Below are 18,694 nucleotides of genomic sequence, written 5' to 3' on the forward strand. Positions count from 1 at the left end.
ACATAGAAAGGACAAAGTCCGTGTCGAGAACGAGGGAGAGAGGCCTAGGCCTCAATCTCCCAACCCGACGCAAAAAAACAAAAAGTGAATTTTTTTTTTTTTTTAAATTTGTACAAATCAGAAACAAAGCAAAAAACACAGCGACCGAACAGAATAAAAAAACTACTCAGCCGCGGTGAAGAGAAGGCACAACGCTACGGGAACTAAGTCGACAAGTCTTCTCATCTCCGCGGAAAATGTTGAACTGAGGATTCTCACAGGAGATGCGCCCCCTAGTTCGGGCGGGAAGGCACACGCGCATGCGCGGTGCAGCACTCGAAAGCTCTTAGAAAGATCTTCAAGCAAGTCTGCTTTCGAGGCTGTCCGCTGCGGGGCTCCATCGGCGATGTCACCCATGTGTGAGAATATGCTGCCTGCTTGTCCTGGGATAAGAAATGTTGCTACTATTTGGGTTTTTCAAAGGTAAACCAAGAAGAGGACTTCCTTACTGTATAATCATCCTACACAGAAGGACATATGGCACAGAACAAATTGGGTCTAATATGGATGTTTCCAGGAGACTTGAAAAATATATAAAAAGGCCTACCACAGGCTAGCTTAAGTATGTCTATTTTCAATGTTAGCTATTCCCATATAAAACAAAATAAGCTATCTTTTTCTAAACCATAGATTTACTAGTGGTAAGAGACAGGCATATCATAATCGTGATCAGATCATAGGACCTCTTATAAAGGGTAATCAGATCATAGGACCTCTTATAATTTCCATATTATTTCAGGTCCACATCCTGACTCCAAATTTTAATCACCTACGCCTGTCCCATCCTAGTTGCCTCACCTATTTTGTGTAAAAGAAAACTACAGAACCGCATCTGCAGATATGTGTTTCATGAGCTGCATCATCAAAATATATTATATAATAAAACAAAAGATCAAAAAACCACTAGTCAAAAAAATGTTAAATATAAACCCTCAAATTATATGTGAAGAGGGAAAGCAACACTTATCTCAAATGTTATAACCCATGAACCACTCACAACCCATGTACAACTCACAACACCCTTTTGACAAGAGAAACAGGCGTTTCAATCCAGATCTTCTTCAGGGAGTAATAACCAGCATTGCCCCTCTACAATGGGCTTTTTCCAGGTACTAGTGATCTGGATTGGCCACCGTGAAGATGGGCTACTAGGCTAGATGGATTATTGATCTGACTCAGTAAGGCTATTCTTATGTTCTTAAGGGATTGACTACCCATAGGTTCATAAATGGAGTATCTGTCACATCAGAAACAATTTATGCCTGTTACCTGAATTCTTATTTTTGAATGCTTCCACCACTGCAAATTGATACTTTTGCCTTAAGTTGTTAGGATTGTCTTCCATATACAGTCAAACCTCGGTTTGCGAGTAACACAGTTTGTGAGTGTTTTGCAAGACGAGCAAAACATTTGAGTAAATTGTTCCTCGCAAACCGAGCATTGACTCGATTTGCGAACCACCCCCACAGCTAAAGCCCCCTCCTGCGAACCGGCATGCCCCACCTGCCCAAACACAAGCCCTTACCCCAATCTAGCACCAGTAATCGGCACTAACCCACATGAAGTGACGGTGCCCGAAGATCCTGCCTCTTGCCTGGGCTGGGCCTTGAGCATTTGCGGAGAGAGTGGGAGCCAGAAGGTCTTGAACATACGCAGATGCTCATGGCCCAGCCCAGGCAAGAGGCAGGATCTTCAGGCACCAGCATGTCCTTTGGGTTGGTGCTGCATGCCGGTGTCAGATCAGGGTAAGGGATTCGCGAGCAGGGAGGGGGGGGGGAGCAGCAATGCCGGTTCTCGGGGGGGGGAAGGGGGTAGAAGCGCACTAGTGGTCTCAGTGGTGGTGGGGTGAGGTGGAGCAGCACCGGTAGCTTCGGGAGTGGGAGGGCGGGGGAAGAGAACACTCAAGTGAGTTTCCCTTACTTCCTATGGGGAAACTCGCTTTGATATACGAGCACTGTGGTTTACGAGCATGCTTCTGGAACAAATTATGCTCGTAAACCAAGGTTCCACTGTATTACAATTCTATAGACTAACTGTCTATAGAATAACATTAACTGTACAGATAAGAAAAAGAAGAATCCTATTTAAGACCTTTCCTAAAATAAAAAAAGCCTGGAGGTACAACAGTGGTTAATGCTTAATGCTTAGTGTTTAGTGTATGCAAAAAACACTACTTATGGTTGCCTGGCAACTAGTAAAAAGCATATCAGAGCTAGAGAGGCTTTAAAGCATGGACATATAGGCATCGGTTTCAGGTGGGTAAAAGGAACCTTGTCTAGATAATTTCACCTTTCAAAAAAAAAGTGAATCACATTAAATTATAAGATGTATTCTATGTGTTAAGTATTATTTGACTACAATGGCTTAACTAAAATTGCATATACAGCAAATATCTTTTTTCCCCCGAGCATCTTAGAACATGGTTTATCCGGTAATTCACCGCTTTACTGTTCATCTGCTCTTGTTTATCAGAAAGAAGCAGCACTAATGACATTTGATCTTATTCAAGCAAACATGTCAAATCAGCACAAGTGCTCCCATCATTTATGTTATCTGAGGAAATTAAAAAAAGATTTACTGTACAGCAGATTAAGGCCGTTCTCTGTTTCAGTGTAACTGCTTCATTACTTTAACACAAGACTTCTATCTAATGCTCAGAAGAGACTTTCAATACCATATTCTCTCTTCACCAAGCTACGTGCCACAACACTACTTTTGGAACCACACCCTTCTGTAGCTGCTCTTGTACATCCAATCACTGACTTGTCATTCACGTCTCTCAAATTGATCTTTACATGTTTTTAAATTTTAAAAAGTGCAGAGAAAAGTTGATATCCATATCAAGATACTGTATGACTACTTTCATACAAGAAAGAGAAAGGGATTTGTATACTGCCTTTTTGCAGTTATACAACCACACTCAAAGTGGTTTACATGCAGGTACTTCAAGCATTTTCCCCACCTTCCCAATGGGCTCACAATTATCTAATGTACCTGGGGCACTGGAGGATTAAGTGGCTTGTCTAGGGTCAAAGGAAGCAGTGCAGGGTTTGAACCCACAACCTCAGTGTGCTGAGGCTGTAGCTCTAACCACTATGCCACAACTGCTACCTTGCTATGCACAGTATGTAAGGAACAGAAAAATTGCTTTTTGAGAGGCATGTAAGTAAAGAAAAGCTTAATTTCAATGTGTTTCCCTTATTTTTAATCAATGGTTTGCTTTTTCCCTTTAGCACCCCCAACAATATCATTCTTCTTTCTATTTTCTGTAGGTTTCTTTAGGACTACTGTTTGTTATTTAGTGTTAAAATATTAAAATACTATATTGCTACCTATCTTACTTGGAAGATTGTTTCATTCAAAATATGAGAGTGCGCTGAAATGTTCTCAGTTCAATCAACTTCCTAAATTATGAGCATTATTTTGCCAATGTAGCTGAAAAGCGTTAAGTGGAAGTGCCAGTTTGCAGAAACAAAATTCTATGTTTCAGATCACTGATTGAACCATATCCACATCATTCTCTTTATGGTTGGTCTGAGAACTTTCCAGCACCCCCTCGTACTTGTTAAGAAAAGATATACTTAACATCAAAGTGGTTTATAATTCTTATATATAAACACATACCACACATACATTCAGCAATGCTCAGCATGTTCAGACTTATAGAACAACTAAAGGATTACTTAACTGCATCAGTGTTCAACAACCCACCCTCAAAATCCATAATTTATACCATTCTCCCCTACAGGAAAAGCAGGCCTCAAATGAATGGAAACTATCAACTTAAACCAAATACTGAATACAAATGGAAATGATCCTAGTTCCTTAGAAGATCATCCTTTATGCTGGCAGTTTGATGGAATCCACTACAGATTTCCAAACAGCAGCACTACCAGAGTAGCCACACCTACAATGAAGTTAGGTTCCCCACTGCATACTCAAATCACAATTCCATGGGGAGACTAGACTGTTCCAGAAATCCACCCCTGGCAAAATGTGTTATCTAGATGATCTGACTGGACCCTCTCCAGACACTCAATTGCAAACTTTAGGCACACTGGACCACTTTTACAAAGCCATGCTAACAAGTCCCAGCACATCAAATATGATACAACTCATTGGAATTAAATGGGCTGCATCACATTTGCTGCATGGGAATCCCTATCGCATCTTTTAAAGGGGCTCCTTAGTATTTATATTTATCTTCTACAGTACTACTATGTACTAAAGAAATGCAAAATCTGAAGATACGAAGTATTATAATAATAAAAAATAGGCAGAATACAATCTAAAAATGGATTGTCTGAATATTATAAAGGTCAGAGCTAGTATATTGTGGAGGAAGCAGCAACACTTATACCTGTAAGTTGCTTCTTTGGACCTTTCTAATTGAGTTCAAGAATAGTACTTTTAACATGCTCTAACAGTTATGTGAAAACTCAATATTTACAAACAAACAGCTAAATAGTTTTTTTCAATATTACAATACTCTGATCTAGCAGAGAGCAACAATTTATTTAATAAAGTCTGCTGGCAAATAGCTTATATTTAGAAGTTTAAAATTTCTTAAATTTATTACTTAGCATAACACCATAAATTATTTTACTTATGCAACCAAGAAATCTCTACTGTATATCGTGTGTGGCAGTTTTGAAAAAAATGTAATCACTTCTACAATGTAATTATACCAGAAAACGAATTTTGATCTCAGCTATTAAAAACTAGCACTGATTGTTTCTTGAGATTATTACTAATCATTTCTAAAGCACTCCTAGACATACATAGCACTGTACATCAAAACACAGAAGAGACAGTCCCTGTTCAAAAGAGCTTACAATTTAGTCAAGACATAATGCTCATGTGGGGGAATTACAGAGGGAATGGTAAGACAGAGATACTGGTGCTTAGCACGTGGGTTGTAGTTTGGAATTGAAAGCAGCTGGATTTGAATACTGCCAGAGTCAGAGCTTAACATATCGAGTCAGGCAGTTTGTTCCAGGCATATGGTGGAACAAAGTAGAAGGGACAGAATCTAGAGTAGGCCATAGAGGAGAAGATAACAGATTAACAGAGACTTATCCGATAAGCGGACACTAACAATATTCAAAGCAAATCATTACAACATACCTTGACAACATAACTATGGCTAAAATTATATTGTAGTCACCTATGCAGTTTGTTCTCGCATATGCCTAAAATACCTACCCTAACTCTACATACTTTATTTTTCAGCCAACACCTTTCTCAGTAGTTCAAGGTGAATTACATTCAGGTACAGTAGTGATTTTTTTGGTTCCTAAATTGTACCTTAGGCATTGGAGGGTTAAGTGACTTGCCCAAGATCACAAGGAATGGCAGCTGGATTTGAATAGATTCTGGCTTCCTTGGGTCTTAGCCCAGTGCTCTAAAATTATGTAACTCCTTCGCTCCGCTGTATAATAAAAAGCAAAATTAAATAAGGACTTAAAAATCCTTATTTACCCTTAAAGAAAATCTCTCCCCGGAAAGAAATTGTTAAGAAACAATGCCTAGTAACATGATACTAGCTCACTTTCAAAGCTACCACACATCATTCAGTATACAAATGAAAGCTAATGATATTGTTTAATGTGTAAATTAAATTTTCCCTGAACAAGCATGTTGAGTCAGCCACACATTGGTGACATCATTGATCAGCACCAGGGACAATTACTCTTTAAGAACTCAACCCACCCCCACACACAAAAAATCCACTTTAGTGCCACTACTGAGCCACTTTTTCTCTCATCCATGGATGATTTTCCTGTCCTCCTCTTCCAATAAAGGAAATTGCTGCTTCTGCTCTGCTCCATTATTGCAAAACTTAAGCCAGATCTGCAGTAAAACAATGAATGTCATAGATATTCACCAGGTAGAAGACCCAATCACCATGTGGATACTTGCCTGCATTGTAAAAGGATGACCCCCATATGCCAAGAAGCACACAGCAAACATACCTTAAAAGCCTTCAAGGCAGAGCACTCTGCTCCAACTACAAAGGTTCCAAATAGACCAACTCTTCTTGCTGTCTTGCTGCTACCATCCATTCAGTCATACTCTGGACCCATCCTACCTCAGTGCAACTGAGCCCTAACCCTCCTCCCAGTCTCCATAGTGTTGCTCCAGACAGGCCAAGGTACCTTCCACTCCAGCATAACCCTCAATTAATTCCCTCCTTGCTGGGAAATCCCCCAGAGCTGCTTCTCACCACTGTTGCTACTTAATCAACTCTAGTCACCCCCAACAGTGCTGGGGGATTACTCTTGTCTGCCTTCACAGCCTGCATTTCTTGGATGACTTGTGCTCCACACACCCCACTGTGCTCAGGATCAAGGAAATACAAGGAATTGAAGGTAGCAATCCAATAGCTCCAAACACTACAAATACCCATCCATCCTCCTCATGCAACTGGCCCAGGATGCATAGCATATCTGGGTCTTCAAAAGAAGACTACTACAAGCAGTCACCAGGTTAAAAACGAGTTACGTGTTTAAAGCTATTCTTAAGTCAGATTTGTATGTAACTCAGAACTTGTAGATTTTAAGATTCTTGCTGCTTACCTCTGCTCCCTGCTGACAAAAGAGTCAACTATCCCTACCCAGTGTTCCCTCTAAGGTACAGCATGCATAGCCATCATTCCTGAATCTGCTACAGAAGCATAGGAGTCTATACCACTATAAATACTGCTCAGTTAAATCAAATGAAGCCACAACCATGCTCTTAAGTACATCTGTAACTCAGAGACTGCCTGTACTCTTTTCTTCCAAGACACAATAGTAGGGCAGAAACTACCTCTCTTCCAACAACCACAAACAGGACATCCTGTACAAACTTCCATGTCCATCATACCAGCAGCCATTTCTCATAGCAGGTACAAGGTACAGCATTTCCCCCTCTTGACTCCTACACTCTCTCTCCAGCTTATGGATACTAGAGTGCTGGATCTGAGGAATCCCAATCATCTGTACAGCAGATGTGGCTGTCATTCCCCCTCCTCCCTCCTCTTATCCTCTCTAGAATATGACCTTTCTGACAACGAAAGCGAGATTTGTGAAACTGGAAGCTCCATCTCTCCAACATGTTCTCATTTCCACCACCAGCTTTACCAGATTGTCTAGGCATTCCACTTAATATTCCACCTTCACCTCTCCTTTCTGCTTGACATCTAAAGGATCTGACCTACCTCAAGTTCCTACAGAAGCTAACCTCCCATCTTTATCACCCAGCAACACACTTGTCTCTCAGAATGAGGTCCTCAGCATCCTCAATTATTTGGATACTCCAAAACATGATGGTACCTGTTCTTGTGCATACAATTCTCCTGGACTGCAGAGAAAATCTGGTAAACACTCTTCTCCAGCTCACCTACCAACAAATAGTTAAGTCAATACCAGGTTCATACTGTCCCTGCATATGACCACATCAATTCATCAAGTCAGCTATGAAGAAGTTCAAGGACTCATACTCCCATACCAACACATCCCCTTGAAAAGACAAAAAGACCCTAGATGCAGTGCATGAAAAGATATTCCAAGGTGCCATGCTGAACTCATTGCATTCGCCAATCCCAGCTTATTCTCTACAATGAATCACTAGGGAAAGGCCCAAAGTGTTAACACGTTAATTTAATCATGTATTTTTAATGAGCATAACTAATGGGCAGACTGGATGGACCGTTCAGGTTTTTATCTGCCATCATTTACTATGTTATGTTACTATGTATCCTTTCTGCCAGAGACCAAAAATCTCTCATCTCCCATAATATGAAAGAATACACAAAACACTTTATCTATTTTACATTTTTGATGCCTTTGAGACAACTGCTCACACAGATGGCATGTCCAAAGCCAGGTGCATGGCATCTGTGAAGACCTACTCATGCCCCCAACTCTTTGGCAGAGTCAGTTGAGGTTATCAAAACCACTGCACCACCCGCAAAATTCTTTCCATCAATGATCTGGACCAAACACCAACATCTAGGAGACAATTATTCTACCCTGTAGTGTTACAACACCTACCTGAGATGGCAAACTCAGCACCAAAATTCTCAATATGACACAGTTATTACCAACAAAGATCATGCCCAAAGAAAAAGAGGCAACGGAACCAACCCCAACCCTCAGTTCTGAAGACTGCGTACTTTGTCAGCAGAATCCATACTCGTGGGAGGGCTGACTCACATTGCTATGACCAGGTATCAACTAGCCACCAGGACTCTGCCTCCTTATTCTTAATGAACACAAGGCTTCTGAATAATTCTAGACTTTTGTCTGCCCAACGGGTACATACACAAGGAAAAATTCTGAATTCACCCCCCTTCCCCCTTTTTGAGCCAATTGAAAAGTTCCTGTCAATTTCATCGCTTGGAAAATCATCTTCTTCACCTCTGTCAGATGCATCAGTGAGCTACAAGCCCTTGTGACTGCTCACTCTACATGCAAATAAATCCTTCACAACTGAGGATTCACTCAGATTCCTTCCCACCTTCCACAATCAATCCAGCGTGCTCCCCCCTTTTTTCCAGCACTATACGTCATTCCAAAGGAACACTCCTGCATACCTTAGTCTGCACGTGTAACCTGTGCAGCTACATATACAAAGGCCTTCCATACAGGTTCAGAGTTCTTTATTTCCTACGATCCTAACAGATCTTGTAGCAAAATGCACATTATCTATTTGAAAATCAGACTGCATTTCTTCCTACTGTGAGCAGGCTGATCTGTGGCTAACAAACAAGGTCCATGTCTACTAACTTAACAGCCATGACTACTACCTTAAGTCAACCGCCACTCTTTCCTTTTGCTGGATATCTGCAATGCTGCTATTCGGTCTTCTGTCCACACCTTCATCGAGCATTATTACCTCAACTGTGCTCTCCAGGCCACCTTATCCTCCAGTTTGTCCACTGTATACACCAGCCCTCAGATGCAGTCTCTTAGGCTGTGAGAAGAATTACGGCAGATAACCTTTTTCGCAAGAATTTGCCCAACATTGACTTGCCTCCAGTTTCACATCTTGTTACTAACAAGTGCTTCAGTTTTATTAGGGCCCAGTACTAATCCATCCCTGTCTGAGTGACACTGGTTATTTTTTTTCACCATTATTGATGCTGAATGTTTTTACATTATTGATTGTTATGTTTTACATTGTTGCTTTTCTTTCCCTTGGGTGACCACCATTCCATGGAACCTAATAAAGCTCTCAAAACATTGAGGACACATCCCAAATGACATCCATAAGACTTTTTTCACTCATTCCCATGCCATCTATTCTCCACTCTTTGGTCATCCATCCTCTCTATGCAGAGTTTCATCCCCCTATAGAACTATGCAGGGAGTAAATGGAGTGGTGTACAGGTGTTGACGTGCATGTGACCACCTTTATATCCTTCAGCTAAGGAGTCCTATCATGCTGCTTGTTCAAGGATAAAGTGAAGTTACTTACCTATAATGTATGTTCTCTGTTGACAGCAGAATAAGTTGGCCTCACAAGCCCTTTTCTCCCTTTCGGATGAACCTACCATGGCTGGGAGACTGAGGAAATAGGCCAATTCAGTGGTGGGGGCTACAAAGCACATGCTCAGAAGAACCTTTTTTAAAAGTTTTTCTGAGTTTTAGGAGAACAATTCTATCAGGTGATATCTACCTGCCTTATCCTGTTGTCCACAGAGAATTCCCATTAGAGATACATAACCTTACTTTTATCTATCTACTACTGTATAAAATAGCAATTCTGCAATTTAATTTTGTTGACCCTTCCTTTGTTTTCTCTAAGAAGTTCATACTGCTTTTAAACCTAAATAACAAATAAAGAAGCAATATTTAACCAAGTGTTAATGCATTTAATTCTCCACTTTAGTTAATTTACCTTACAAAAAGGCTAAATTTACAAGAACAAACAAAATATTTCAAAAGATGCAATACCTGTTACAAATTCCATTACAGTATTTAAAATATTTTACCTTACTTTATCCAGCAATCCATTGTTACTTTTGTGTGCAACAATTCTAAATAGATAAGTATGCTAATAAATGAAGTTACCTTTTGGCATTGCTTCTGGAGTTTCTGTGAGACATGTAGGTGAGAGTTCTGTGCAAAAATATTGGCTAAAATCAAACAAAAAAGATACTAGTTAAAGATTTTTATAATCCAAATGCAACTCAAAAAGATCACTTTTAAGATTCTGCCCACACAAATATGTCTGACCTAACAAATTACTTACTGCTATAAGATTTCGGGTACGCAAAAATCTGTAGATCTGTGTTGGTTCTGTAAAATAAAATGTGTGCAATATTTAAAGATTCCATCAACTATTTTTAAATACAACCCAACTACAATATTTGTAGTAAATTTGAGTAATTTTTCAATTTTGTGTCCAATTTTAAAATGTGTTAACTTAAATTATTCTTGTTATCCTGCTATAAGTTTCCCATCTGTAAAAGAAATATTTGCTTCTCTCTACTTCTTAACCCATATAATCTTATCTATGGTCTTGCATACAGTTTCATTCCAAATGTTTTAAAATTTTGGAATCTGAGGTGTATTTTTGTGCATACAGTGATCCCAATTTTCAATTTATCATTAACTCCATATGCTATTCAAACTGTTTACAACTCCAAAATCAAAGAGAAAACTCAGAATTTGTCCGATTATTAAAACACAATATTTAAAATATGGCATTACCTCAAAATAAAAATGCACTTTAACTGTATTGCTAAATACAGCATATCAATAGAAATACGGCATACAGTCCTGCTGCTTTAAATAACAGCTGGCCAAAGATAAAACAAGACTCAAATTGGCCAAAGATAAAACAAGACTCAAATTGTTCATTACAACAAATGCTTGTCTTTCCTAAAGGTGATAATGTCCGATTAGCAGACTACAGTAGAGTGTATTTGTGTCACACGTTTACAGTAAAACTCGTTTTCAAGAACATGCAAAAAAGGTCATAGATAATTTATAACATGAGAATTCGTGATGTTGCACATAAATTTGTACAGTAAAATACTAAAAACAGGTCAATAAAAGACGACACATTTAAAAGACACCAATGCCAGGCAACAACCTCTGGTCACGCGAATCTGTAATATTTACACGTGCTCTGGAAAGCATGCACAATGCAGAAAAATCGTACCTGCTTATTAAACATATTTAAAAAGTAAACATATTGCTGTTTTAATATGTTTTCGTTTCTTCAAAATTATTATAGATTAAAAGCAGTTTGATTTATAAATTAAAGTGAACATGAAAGTAATTTAACTGCATACTGTTATCTTCACACAAACACAAAAAGCCATAACCCACCAAAAAGCACCATAAAATAAAGATATTAATTCTAAATTAACAGCGAAGACTGTTGGATTTGCATATTCACCCAGGCAAAACACACTAAATCTGTATAATTTGTGCAGACTTGTACAACTTATTTGCAAAATTCATGAAGAGGAATAAAGGTATCCAATTCAAATTTATTATTTTGAACAAGCCTCGACTCGGGATACAGTATATTCCAATCCAGGACACGAAGATAAGTGCAGGAAGAATATAATAATATATATTTTTTTTTTTGCCTGGGGGAGAGGGGAGCGAAGGAGGAATAAAAGTGGGGCTAACGCAATTCGGTGGAGGTTTGCGGGGGTAGGGGGTTTGTGGTTTGTTGTTTTCATTTTTTTTTTTTGGGGGGGGGGGGTGTTTTTGTTTTTCTAGGTACTCACTTTCGAAGGCCTGCAGGAAGAGCTCGTGGTCCGCCTGAATCTGCTCCATTTTGGGCTTTTTCACGGGCAGAACGGCCGCCGAAGCGGCGTAACCGGCGTTACATTTACCAGCCGACGAGCCGACGAAGCCGCCCGAGCCTGAGCTGGGTCCCGAGGCGGAACTGCTGCTCCCACCACCACCGCCGCCGCCGCCGCCATGCTTCTGAGGCGCCATCCGTCCTGGTGGAACCGAACCGCCCCGGCACGCGCGCGTGCGACACCAGCCTCGCGCCGTCACCTGAAATCACCCCGCCCGATCTCGTTAGGCTTTTTTTTGTTTGGGGGGGTTGTTTTTTTTTTAAAGCCACAAATCTTAGGGCCCGGGGTGTCGAGTTTTCCTGGCTGGGAAATAATCCCGTGTTTTGCCCGACCGCGCCCCCTCCCTCCGCTACCTCAGCGTTTCTAGCCAGCAAACCGCTTCCATGAGATTAATTTTTTCAAAAAAAGGAAAAGAAAAAAAAAAATAACTGACGGATGCCTTGGAACCGGCAGCCTGCACAGGAAGAGGAGGTGTTTGGGGGTTTTTTTTGGGAGGGGTGGGGAGGGGGGGCGAGCACCGACAGCCAGTTTGCGTTCCCCGACCAGACAAAACTCCGAAGGAGGAGGAGGAGGAGGGGGGCGCTGCTCCCCCCTCCCCTGATCTCGCACAACCTACTCTGCGGCCCTCCGCAGCCACGCCTCCCATCCTTCTGGTCGCGCCTACCAGCTCTGGTTGGCCCACTCAGAGCGCGGCCGAGACCGGTTCGGCGGACGCAATTGGTCGGGCGAGCCGCCGCTTAGACGCGACGGTTCTGAAAAGCTTGGTGGAGGCACGCGCGCCGCCGCTCGCGCCCCCCCTCCCTGGTCGTCTTTGAACTGGAATTCGCGGGAAGGGAGCGATGGGGTGCACGCTGGGTACTGCGCTGCCTGGAAAGGCGCGGCTTTCGTTCTTGGGGATCTGCGCGTCACGTAGTCTGCTTGAAACCCTCTCAAATCTCTCCTCCCCCCCCCCCCCGGAGGGCGAAATACCTTTACTTAAATGGGGATCGTCCGCTCCCTATCGCTGCCCTGGGTTAACCCACTTAAATCTACAGCCTTTAACGGAGGACGAGTTACACAAAAAGTGGAGCACGTGATCTTGGAGTTGGTGTATTTAGAGCGGTTCTTACACCTGTACCCATGTTGACCATGGAGCTGACCTGGCGCCGTTTTAGATGTACTGGGGTGGGGTTTTTTTGTCCGTGAACTTTTATTAATTTATACAAGAAAACTTTATACACAATTTAAATTAAGACATAGAATTTCATAGCAGGGAAACAACATAATACATAAAAGCAAACTAGACAATTATGATGCAACATAGCTGCTGCTACTACTGCAGTGAGGTGGTGGTGAACACAGGGTAGATAAAAGGAAGGGAGAATGGACAGGGGGAGCAGGCAAGGGGTGGTGGTGGGCAGCAATGTTCCCTCTAATTTTTCATAGGCTGTGTGCGCAAAAAATTTCATCTGTGCCCATTTTAAAGAAAAACTAAATTTGTGTGCGCTATAAAAATGATTGCCACAGGGCCTGGAATTCAGTTATGGGCATTTATGGGCAGGTTTTTGAGTTTAGTCTGAATTAACGAAAACACAATGTAATTTTAGTTACACTTTATGTTAGTTACACTTTATGTAACATAAAGTCTCATTTCAATAAACATAAATTATGTTTCATTGAAATGTTTCATTGAGTGCTACCTATAAATAAGGTATCATTGTACTTTATACTTAAAATTTAGAAAATAAGAGCAATTCAGTTTTCAAAGTTTTTCCCTGCGATCTTTCATATTTATCCAGTCCGAATAAATTCTGTCAAGATCTGTTGAGCCTCCTTCTTGAAGGTGACTCTTAACACGCATCAGCATTTCCAAATGCTCTAAATGTAAATGATTCCTTTGTTTAGTCTTCAAATTGTTCATTAGACTAAAACCACGCTCACAATCTGAACTAGATGCTAAGAATGTGGCACCAATGTCCATCAATTTTGCTAAATCTGCAAATTGATCATTCTGAAATGCAAATTTCGTCATATCTGGAAAGCTGTTTATCAGATTGCTTTTGATTTTTTCTGCAACAATTAATTTAAAGTCATTGTATTGCTGAATAATAACACTTTCCTCCGGAAGAAATTGTTTATACTTTAAACAAAGAGATCTGATATGTCCATTTCCAAAGTCAAAGTCGCATTGTGATATTGCTGTACAGTCAAAAGCAGACCATTCCTCAACTTCATTTTCAGGAAATCTTTCACCCAGATGCAAACATAGGATGTTGATGAAGGTTAATATGGAATTAGTATCCACTGAAACTTTTTCTCCAGACCTCATCCTGTTGTCAGGAAGACTGTTGACTTTATCACTCCACTTAACCTTGTCGCCTAAGTATTACATTCGAAGTTTGGTCAATTTACTCTGTGCAAGATGATAAGCTTCCAATGGTGTCAAACCACGTTTTTGAAATGCCATGGTTAAGGAAGCCAGTTCTGATAAGACATCATTCAAAACTTCAAGTGTAATATGAAATTGTTCACTGTTCAGTTTCTTATAGCAGTACTTTGCAATAGGATCATTATCTTTGTCTTCTTCAAAATATTTTAACGGGATCTTAATTTTGAATAATTACTTTAAGTGCAAAGTGTCTAGATAACCAGTGCACTTCATTCAGAGGTCTGAAAGCAATTGATTCACATTCAGATGCATCTGCTATTTCTTGAAATTTGCATCATTTAGTAGAAGACCGATAGAACACCGTGTACACAGTTCTCATTACAGTTTCTACTTCTTTCATCAATTTTACTTCTTTCCATGAATCAGAAAGTCTCAAATCTTCCCGATGTGCAACACAATGTTGCTGCACTAAATGTGGAATGTCTTTTCTCAGCTGTGCTGCAACACCATCTATTTCGCCCAACATAACAGAGGCACCATCAGAGGTGAACATAACCATCTTATTCAGGTCAAGTTTATGTTTCCTATAGAATTCCCTAATTGCTGTTACTATTGATGTAGCATCACAAGCTTCCAAATGTAGCATCCCACCAAATGATGTCCTATACTCATTTTAATTGACTGGCTGATACTTAAAGTAGAGTATTAAGTACTTGTTGACAGAAATGTCTGTGCTTTCATCAACAGTTAACGTATGATACGTTGCTAATTTAATGTCTGCCATAAAATCATCTTGCACGATGCCATTGATAATTCCAAGAAATTCAAACGCATAGTTTTTTCTTCTCCAGCTATCAGGTATACTAACATACTTTGCCATGTGCTCATTGATATCTTGAACAGAGAGCATTGAGATATTCATCTTAATGGCCAGCACAACACTGTTGACAAGAACCTTAATTTCATCAGGACTGGAATGCTTCCGTTCATTACTAATTTGCCTGTTTTCTTTTTTGGTTGGGCTTTCAAACAACATGTTAACCAGTCCCCCTCCTAATTCGGATTTTTACTTCTGAGATTCCTAATACTGTCAGTATGAGATTTACATGATAGATGGCATTTCAGAAAGTCCAGTTTCCAAACATCATCCCATATTTTTCCAGTAGAGAATTTTCCAGTTGCTTTGGCATCATGACAATAACAACACACAACTCCATCGTCTTCCTCATAGTTAAATATTTCACACAGTCGAACACGCATTGTATTTTGAGATTCCGGTGTCTCTGTTTCAACAATTTCTTCAAGCCATTCAGACCTAAAAGCTGTTGCAGCTCTCTTGCGTTTTACACTTTTCACCATTCGCGATTTAGACGTTTTAAGAGTTATATCTGGTTGCAATTTAATAAACAAATACAGTTATATAACCACAGTACCACGCTGCACACTACGATTCCACGAAATAAACAATATGGCGGAACTTCAGGAAGTCAAAGAATCGGAAGTGTTTCATATCCTATGGGCCATAGGCTATGGCCCTATGGGGCACGTGACGTATCAAGTTCAACTGCCAAAGATAATGGAATCACATGAATGACTTAAAATTTATATTATAGCGCTTCAATAAATGTGATAAATGGGAAATCGGAACAGCTGGTCTTCTGCAACATTTCATTTTAGCAGTGAAAATCATTTTGGGCAAAAGTTTATTTTTTTGTGTGCGCTCTTTTAATTTGTGTGTGTGGTTTCGGTAAGTTGTGTGCGCGCGCACAAGTGCACAGCTTAGAGGGAACAGTGGTGGACAGCCAAGGAAAAAGAAATACAGAAAGTGGCTAAGGAGAGAGAGAGAGAAAGAAATAAAGACACACACATATATATTCTAGCACCCGTTGGGAAGGGGGTAAAACATGGACCTGACGGACCTCGTGGATCTAAACCCGCACGTCCTTAAAAATCTGAGGTCCGAGCCACTTGTAGTTAGTTTCTGGCTCTGACAGACCTCGGTGACAATTTAGGTCTGACGGATACGTCTAAGCATAGAGAGGGAAAAGTATTAGGATTCGTCAGAGCTAAAATGTCTTTCCCGCGTCCGAGGAACCAGAGGCTTAGCAGAATAAGTAATCAGTCAGTGTAAGTTATTCAGGGATGGGAAGACAGATCACCAGAAATAAGTGTGCCTGCTACAGTGTCTGAGGATATTTCAATTAAAAGCCGGAGAACTGTTTGGGCTGATTCATTCCTGCCACTGTTTTCCGCTTACACACTGCACGTCAGCTCTGACCACTGCAACGTGTCAAACCCCAATTCCAACCTGCACCAAAGCCCGAGACATCACTCCTGGACGGCAAAGTTCTCCCATCCCCACAATGGTAGTCTCTGGCTCTGACAGACCTCGAAGACAATTTAGCTCTGATGGATCCTAATATTTTTCCCTCCCTATGCTGAGATATTCGTCAGAGCTAAATTGTCACCGAGGTCTGTCAGAGCCAGAAACTAACTACAAGTGGCACGGACCTCAGATTTTTAAGGACGTGCAGGTTTAGATCCGCGAGGTCCATGTTTTACCCCTTACCACACCCGTTAATGTAACGGGCTATAAGACTAGTGTAAATATAAATGGCTTAAATATATAACACAGAAAGGCAGTGCCATCTGACATTTATCAAGACTAGACTAAGCTTTTAATACATGTTGGGAGGTTTCCAGCTTATCAACTAAGGATAATTCAAATTTGTGGATTTCTAAAACGGATTGCCACCACAAATGAACATTAAGCACAGAGTTATCTTTCCGATTAGATAAAACTGTTTTTTATGGTAATTGCCAAGAGGATGTTTAATAACGTCAAATCGGTTTGGTCCAGGGATGGTTTCAGAGCTAAAGATACAAATGTTATAATTTTCAAGGATAATGGCCCTTCAGTTTGAAGAATGGTGGATAAAATTAAATCAAATAGTAGCTCCATAACTATAAAATGTTATGTTAATCGGGTTTTCTATTCTGCCTTTACCTATTCAGTTCAAGGTTGGATTACAAGAGGTTGGGTCAGTTACCCAGGAAGTTACAATGGACCGATGGACGTGGAATATGAGACATAATCCTAATGTCTGCATCCAATTAGGCTTGAGAAAATGGTGGGTAAACATCAGACACCAGTATATATGCCCGATTTCTCAGTAAACTTACTGCAAATGGCAAACCTAGGCAGGTAGATGTCAACCATAGGTTTAAAAAAAAACAACACCTTAGCCTGACAAAGTTATGCAAATGATTGCTGTACAAATAATCATAAATGTAATCAGGCACTCGTGCTAAAAGAAAATGTTGCGTTCAATTCTGGTTGCCTTATTTCAAAAAAGATATAGCGGAACTAGAAAAGGTTCAAATAAGAGTGACCAAGATGGTAAAAGTGATGGAACATCTCTCGTATGAGGAAAGACTAAAGAGGTTAGGGCTCTTTAATTTGGGAAAAAAATGATGGCTGAGGGGGACATATGACTGAAGTCTACAAACACCTGACTGGTGTAGAACAGGTACAAGTGGTTCGTTTTTTTGTTTTGGGGTTTTTTTTTTTACTCTCTCAAAAATTACAAAGACTAGGGGGACATTCGAAGTTACAGGGAAATACTTTTAAAACCAATAGGAGGATATATTTTTCCACTCACAGATAAAGTTAAGCTCTGGAACACATTGCCAGAGGTTGTGGTAAGAGCGGATAGCATAGCTGGTTTTAAGAAAGGTTTGGACAATTTCCCGGAGGAAAAGTTCATAGTCTGTTGTTGCTATTATTTGGGGGGTTTTTCAGATACTATTGGCCTGGATTGGCCACCATGAAGATGGGCTACCAGACTAGATAGACCATTGGTCTGACCCAGTAAAGCTATTCTTATGTTCTTTACACTTATCTGTCTCGAATCTCAACGGGGATCCATTTCACTGGAGCTTCTTCAGGGGATAAATCATTGCACTACCATGGTGCCTTAACATATATGAACATAGTGCTGTAGTTCCATTGGTCAGGCTAAGGTGTTTTTTGTTTTTTTTTAACCTATGATTGACATCTACCCATCAAAGTTTGCCATTTGCAGTAAGTTTACTAAGAAATTGGGCAGCCACTAACAGTTGTTGAGGTGTCCCTAAAACCTGATAGTAAAAAGAATATAAGGATTGTATAATGCTGGTAGATGAAAGAGGATGACTGAGGGCTCCTTTTTACAAAGGTGCGCTAGCATTTTTAGCGCACGCACCGGATTAACATGCGCTAGGCGAAAAACTACCACTTTTGCTTAAGAGGAGGCAGTAGCAGTTAGCGCATGCGGCATTTTAGCACATGCTATTCCGCGCGTTAAGGCCCTAACGCACCTTTGTAAAAGGAGGCCTGAGTTTAGTCCAAAACAAAGTCCAGTTTTTTAAAGGGGAAAATTTTGTTTCGTTCTTCCAAATATGTGCTAGGTCCATTCACAAGTTATGCTGATTCA

The 18,694-nt window shown here is 40.4% G+C and overlaps 1 protein-coding gene across 2 annotated transcripts in view; it reads right to left on the minus strand.

Moving 5' to 3' along the window:
* The window catches only part of SUZ12 (SUZ12 polycomb repressive complex 2 subunit), a 214,702-nt gene extending 202,214 nt beyond the window's left edge, over positions 1 to 12,488 (minus strand). Inside the window, exons 1-3 of one of the 2 annotated variants that reach the window (XM_033960806.1) lie at positions 11,774 to 12,488; positions 10,279 to 10,325; positions 10,098 to 10,162 (exon numbers count right to left, since the gene is read on the minus strand). In XM_033960806.1, the coding sequence (XP_033816697.1) occupies positions 10,098 to 10,162; positions 10,279 to 10,325; positions 11,774 to 11,987 (326 nt within the window). In that variant the 5' untranslated portion in view covers positions 11,988 to 12,488. The remainder of the gene's footprint in view (positions 1 to 10,097; positions 10,163 to 10,278; positions 10,326 to 11,773) is intronic. The other variant, XM_033960807.1, reaches the window with a different exon arrangement.
* Positions 12,489 to 18,694: the final 6,206 nt, after the last annotated feature.

The sequence above is a fragment of the Geotrypetes seraphini genome, chromosome 10, assembly GCF_902459505.1.
Source record: "Geotrypetes seraphini chromosome 10, aGeoSer1.1, whole genome shotgun sequence".
In the NCBI taxonomy this organism is placed as follows: Eukaryota; Metazoa; Chordata; class Amphibia; order Gymnophiona; family Dermophiidae; genus Geotrypetes; species Geotrypetes seraphini.